Raw genomic sequence first — 6,483 nt, 5'->3', positions numbered from 1 at the left:
GGGACCCAACATGAAGAGTGACGTTCTGCTGCCCCCTTGTGTTTGTTCGCCGCAAGTTTCCCTGAAACTAAAGTTCCAAGAGCTGCTGGACTTGGGTCAAGGTTTCTTTATTTGTGAACACACCATTCAGCTCAGAATAACCACAGCGTTTACACAGACACATTACAAAATCAAGTATAAAACATTTCTACTGCAATCTATTTTACATTAAAGAAAAAAAAACCCTGACAGTTTCACTTCAATTTTATTTACATTTCCACGGCATCACAAAACATTTGCTGATTTTCAATTACAGTAAAAAAAAAGTTTAAAATAAGTTTTTAAGAAAGAAAATAATCTTTTTCTCTGGTAATTATTTCTTACCTGTACAACATAGCATCATAAAGAAAACACAACTACAAAAAATTAAAAGACTGCATCAGTGGGAAAAAAGCATACATGTTTTTAAGTCAGGCTCATTTTGCTTCCCAGAGCCACCAAAGAAAGCAGACTGAAGCAAAGACATTAAAAATGAGCGATCATAAGAGGTTTGTGCTTCAGGCGTTGGCACGGTCTCACGTCACCTCTCACACTGGCCACAGAGCATGTTGAAGAGAAGAAGCAGCAAAGTACAAACATCTCACTTCACACCTGATGGGTGGTCATGCCACAACAGAAAGGTTAAGGGAATTAAATGTTTATAGCACCCTCTCACCTCTTCTACTCTGAAAAATGCTACAACACATTTGTGCGGCATAGCATTGCCAGTGCATTACGGGTTTAGGAAACTCTTTCCTCGAGTTTAAACTCCGCTGCTGTGTTTCTGAGTGTCAGCGCCAGCGAGTAAAAATGTGTGTAAATAGTTCTTAGTCCTGATTAAAGAGGCAAACAGGAGGACACCGAGCACAGCACCTTGTCCTAAGATATTTGTAATCACTCATCTATTATCAGATGTATAAAAGGATGTATAAAATCTCCTGACCAGTGTTGAACTCATCCTTTTCATTTCATCAGCCCAACCATGTCCAGATGTGTGTGTCCACAGCTGTGGTGGAAGAGCTCGTCACACTATTTACAAAAAGCAACAGGGACTAAAAAACTAAATACAAAAAAGAAGCTTGCAATAAAAGGTGCAATACCGCAGATAAACTGGTCCCAGACGTCAGAGTTACGACAAAATGCCAGAGAGCTAATGCCAAAGCTAACGTGTGTGTGTGTGTGTGTGATGTTCAGTTTGTTTCAAGCTCCAAAAGACAAGAAAGAGTCCAGAGAAAATTTCCCCGTAATGTGAATCTAGGTTTGATTTCGGGTGAGGGCATCAGGTGACAGATCATTTCTACGCTTCAAGTGAGAAGAAAAACGGTGGATTCCTCCTGAATGTACAAGTCACATGAGCACGGTACAGTACTAAAACAACCAGTGTTAGTTTCTCAGCACGTCCGATGTCCGTCACATGGCCACGTCTCGGACGCGCCACGGTGCCCTGGTGTAAAAGACCTGCAGTCCCCAGCACCTTTGTAGTTTCACGCGTTCATAAACAGAAGGAGTAACTGCACTTTATGGCCGATGAGATCCGACGCGTGTCCTCAGGTTCTGCTTCAGCCAACCAGTAAAAAAGCACATTTGGTTCAAATCAAGTCTGACAGGATGAGAAGAAGCAGAAGACTGGATGAACCTGTTCACCGAAGGAGAGAATAGATGGACTGAGGGGAGGGGGGGGGGGTCACAGCCGTGGGCTTTAATGTGCTGGGGGGTCGTTTGGGTCTGGTCGGGTGCTGTTGGCCAGGTACTTTGCTCGCATGCTGGAGGTATACTGTAGAGAGAAACACCAGTTTACTGGTAACAATTTAAAAAATGCACTGCTCTGGTTGTACACGATGAGGAGAATCTGTTCAACATCATGTAGGATTTTCTCATCTGACAAGGATACAAATGTTTGTTGTAAAAGTCTACGAGGGAAACCAATTCTGCTAAATAAGGCATCAAAAGCTTCACACGAGCCCAGAGCAATGTGGGCTAGACTGACAACCGCAGAATTATCAGATCAGAGAAAATCCTACAGATTACTTGCAGACAAGTTAGTCCAGAGGCTACTGGGAGGATAAATGGTTCAAACACGGCAAGAACAGACAAAAGCTACAGGAGACAAAAACATCAAAGAAACTATAAATGTGAACCAGCCGTGGTTTAGTTTGTCTAAAAACGACCAGACGTTTAGAAACATTTAAGACGGACACATGCATTTTTAGAATGCAGGTAAAACAGGCAGAACAGGGCAGCATTTCACATTTATGTTTATTACTAAACAGCCTGAAGCTCCATTACTCACCATGTTCAGATAAAATAGGTTTCACAAAGTATTTGACCATTTTAATGCCTAAAAAGATCTTTTAATTGTTCTGCTGCTAAATATGTAAAAATATACCAAAAATTAAGAATAACGTCCCACAGCAGGAAGGTGCAGCAATCAGGTGTTTAAAGATTTTGTTTAAATTTTACATCAAACATCATTATTCACAATATTTTAGAACTGCCTCTAACACAGCGGGATACTCAAGTGTGGGCAGCCTGGTGAATCTTCATGATCTTCCTGTATAAACTGTTGCTTGTTACAATAAAACAGTTAAATATTTCATATAGGAGACACACAGTGATGTTTGACAAATGAAACAGTTTATAGGATTTACTGAAAGTAAGCAATAATTGTTTAAACAAAATTAGACCGGTGCATAGATTTGGGCAGCACAATAATTAGTAGATCCTCCTTTTGCAGAGATAACAGCCTCTAAACACTTCCTATAGCTTCTAATGAGTCTGGATTCTGGTTGAAGGTGTTTTGGACCATTCTTCTTTACTAAACATCTCTAGTTCACTCAGGTCTGATGGACAGCTCTCTTTAACTCACACCACAGTTTCACTAATATTCAGGTCTGGGGACTGAGATGGCCATTCCAGAACGTTCTACCTGTTCCTCCGCATGAACGCTTTAGTAGATGTTAAGCAGTGTTTAGGGTCGTCGTCTTGTTGAAAGATCCAGCCCTGGTGCAGTTTCAGCTTTGTTGCTGATTCCTGGACATTGATCTCCAGATTCTGCTGATATTGAGTGGAATCCATGCATCCCTCAACTTTAACAAGATTCCCAGTCCCTGCACTGGCCACACAGCCCACATCATGATGGAACCACCACCATGTTTTACTGTAGGTAGCAGGTGCTTGTCTTGGAATGCTGTGTTCTTTTTCCTCCATGCATAACGCCCCTTGTTACGCCCAAATAACTCGGTTTTAGCTTCATCAGTCCACAGCACCTTATTCCAGAAGGAAGCTGGCTTGTCCAGATGTGCTTCAGCAAACCTCAAGCAGCTCTGTTGGTACTGTGGGTGGAGAAACGGCTTCCTCTGCATCACTCTCACATGCAGCATCTCCTTGTGTAAAGTGCATTGGATGGTTGAATGATGCACAGTGACTATCTGCAGCAGGATGATGTTGTAGGTCTTTGGTGCTGGTCTGTGGGTTGACTCTGACTGTTCTCACCATTCTTCACTTCTGATGATCTGAGATGTTTATTGCTCTGCCACTTTGAGCCTTAACTTGAACTGAGCCTGTGGTCTTCCATCTCCTCAGCATGTTCCTAACTGTGGAAACAGAAGCTGAAATCTCTGAGACAGCTTTCTGTATCCTTCTCCTAAACCACGATGATGAACAATCTTTGTTTTCAGCTCATGTGAGAGTTGCCATGTTGCTGCTCTTCAGAGAATATTCAACGGGTAGGGAAACATACAAATGGTCCCTTTAAATAAATCATTCTCATAACTGGATGCACCTGTGTATGGAGGTCAAGGGTCACTGAGCTTACCAACCCAATTCTGAGTTCCAATTATTAGTTCTAAAGGTTTTGGTGTCAAAATAACAACGGGGTCCACATTTATGCATTATTGCACATTTTCTGTAAATCCTATAAACTTCATTTGTATCACAACAACAAACAATTTATACAGGAAAATCATTAAGATTAACAAGGCTGCTCAAACTTTCACATCCCAGCAGAGTAAATAAAGAAACATGGATAATCTGGTACATCAAAATCTAATCTCATTATGACGCAATAGTGAAGCACTGGTCGGGTGGGCAGAGAGAAGTAATCACAGCTACGTCTGGTTCTAGCACCACCTCTGTGTGTGTGTAAGTGTGTGTGTGTGTGTGTGTGTGTGTGAGTGAGGGTGAGAGATTGGAGGTTTATTAAACTGGTGGACTGTTGGTTTTGTTCTTTAGAGTACATGAGAACTAAAACCTGAGCTAATCTGAGCTAATCCTGTTTATGACATCTGCTGGTACCGTGACGAAGCAGATGCTGACTTCATTTTTCTGCCGTTCCACACTTCTAATCAAAGTAAGAGAAAAGCCATTTCTGATCTGTTCATGTTGCTGCTGCATGTTCTGCTTTTACAGGGTTGAGAAAAGCTGTGAAAGAGCTACAGATTTAGTTCTATCCAGACATTTCTGAAAGACCATCTAAACAAAAACACTTCAGTCCTGTAAATAGACCTCTTCATGAACGCAACTCTAAGATATTAACAGCTCACCCACAACTCTAAGATCTAGGACTAATCTAAATCCTGCTGATCAGTTAAACGTTTCCAGAGCCAGACAACTGCGTCTGACATGTTTCTCTTGAAATGTTCTTAGGTGTAGGGGGCAGGCGGACATGCAGCACAGGGTACAAACATCAGATCAGACATCAGGGACATTAGGGCAGTGAGGAGGGGTCCCCTCCGCCCCAGTGGGACCTACAGGAAGGGGGCAGTAGAACCAGGAGGTTGGGAGGTGATACAGAGGAGGAGGAGGCCAACAGGTGGAGGAGGCGGACGTGTTTAGTACCTGTTAGCATAGCAGGTGGAGTTTACCAAAACGACCTGGAACTCTCCGAGGGCTTTAACTGCCAGCAGTGACCACTGTTACTGTCCGCGGCAGTCAAATACAACTGTATGGATTCGCAGAGAAAGAACGACAAGAAGAGAGTAGAGAAGATGCACAAAGCAGTGTCGAGGTCCAGGCAGACACCGGGGAGAGCAGGGTCTCTAGTGGAGGGTCAGGCCAGGGGGTGGGGATGGGACATCGAGGCTGGATCTTTAGATAAACTATTAGTTTTTAAATCTATTTACTTCAAAAGGAATGGAACAATTCTAAACATCAGAGTTTTAAACCTCTGATAACCCAACACAGTGCTGCTGCTGGGTGACAAATGAAATCTGCATGATTTAGTTGGATTAAAAATCCCATGGACTACAAACAGTTTGAAGGGAGAGCAGACTCTGGACAGATCAGTTAGTGACATGCTTAGAATGATTCATTTAATTGTTTCATTCAATTTTTCTAAATCAAATGGCAAATAATCTAAAACATCTCTACTTGTACTGCTCCGCACAGCCCAAAGACCCTCGTGTTTGTGTTTCTGTTCAAATTTGTGATTAAAACAAACAATAATCTATGATCCCATATATAATTGTACTTTTTTTTGTTGATAACTCATCTTTTCTAGCAGCAGAGTTATGTTATTATTTAACACTTTCAGGGAAGTAAAACAGGAAGTGAGGAACTTAACCTAGTGGGTGGTGGTGGTTTTAGTGGAACACTGCATCTGCTAAGAGTTAAAGCTCCACTTTTGGAGCTTTTTACCATGTGATGTTATTTCCTCATGAAAAAAAAAACAACCAACAAAAACAAACAAAGCCATTTTTTGGCTGCATTCATACATTTTCCTGTTTAAGCTGTAAATTTTGAGTTTTACTTTGAAAATCCTGCAATCTTGTCATCAGGCCCTGCTCCTCTCCCACAAGCTAATCTCTGGTCTGAAACCCATCTCCTGTGGCTAGCTCAGGATATGTGGCCGGGCGTACACTGTGCGACTTTTTCACTTTTTTGAGCCGATTTTCCGGTCGTGCGAGAATCCACGAGATCGGGGCGAGTTTTGCGCTGAGCGTCGTGTAGTGTACAGGGATTTACGAGAGGCGATTAACGCCACGTGACCAGCTACCGATCAGCAATCGTGAGCTCGCACGGGCTTCTGGCGTGTTTAATATTTTGCTCGTCCCTCGTGAGGGTATCGCACTGTTGAAGCGGCGCTGCGAGCAGCTGTGACCCAAAATGTATCAGAACCGCTCACGACGCATGCGCAATCCTGCATCAACGCCGCTCGCTATTTCCCTAATAACACACGCTGTTCGTTTTTATTTCTACATGTTTTTTTTACTCACAAAGATTGTCAAGAAAGCGTGTTTGTCGTGTTCATGTCAGATTAAACTGATCACAAAACACAGATTTACTTTCTTTATTTCGTTTTCCTCATCCAACCCCCATAAATCCCTGTGTGTCCTCCTGCAGCACTCCCGAAGGACAACAGGCAAAACAAAACAAAAAAGTCTGACGTGTTGTGTAAAAACTGCTATTTTTAGCACATTTTTAGGTCCGACGTGCTGCTACCAGACGTACAGTGTGAGCGCATGACTC

At 42.5% G+C, this 6,483-nt stretch overlaps 1 protein-coding gene across 2 annotated transcripts in view; it reads right to left on the bottom strand.

Annotated features, from left to right (window-relative positions):
- Nucleotides 1-1,595: 1,595 nt before the first annotated feature.
- ttyh3a (tweety family member 3a) overlaps nucleotides 1,596-6,483 on the bottom strand; it is a 32,434-nt gene continuing 27,546 nt past the window's right edge. Inside the window, exons 15-16 of one of the 2 annotated variants that reach the window (XM_015948624.3) lie at nucleotides 4,855-4,957; nucleotides 1,692-1,792 (exon numbers count right to left, since the gene is read on the bottom strand). In XM_015948624.3, the coding sequence (XP_015804110.3) occupies nucleotides 4,877-4,957 (81 nt within the window). In that variant the 3' untranslated portion in view covers nucleotides 1,692-1,792; nucleotides 4,855-4,876. Of the gene's footprint in view, nucleotides 1,793-4,854; nucleotides 4,958-6,483 lie in introns of both variants that reach the window. The other variant, XM_015948625.3, reaches the window with a different exon arrangement.

This window comes from Nothobranchius furzeri, chromosome 5, assembly GCF_043380555.1.
Source record: "Nothobranchius furzeri strain GRZ-AD chromosome 5, NfurGRZ-RIMD1, whole genome shotgun sequence".
In the NCBI taxonomy this organism is placed as follows: domain Eukaryota; kingdom Metazoa; phylum Chordata; class Actinopteri; order Cyprinodontiformes; family Nothobranchiidae; genus Nothobranchius; species Nothobranchius furzeri.
This window is presented reverse-complemented; position numbering and strand designations above follow the sequence as displayed.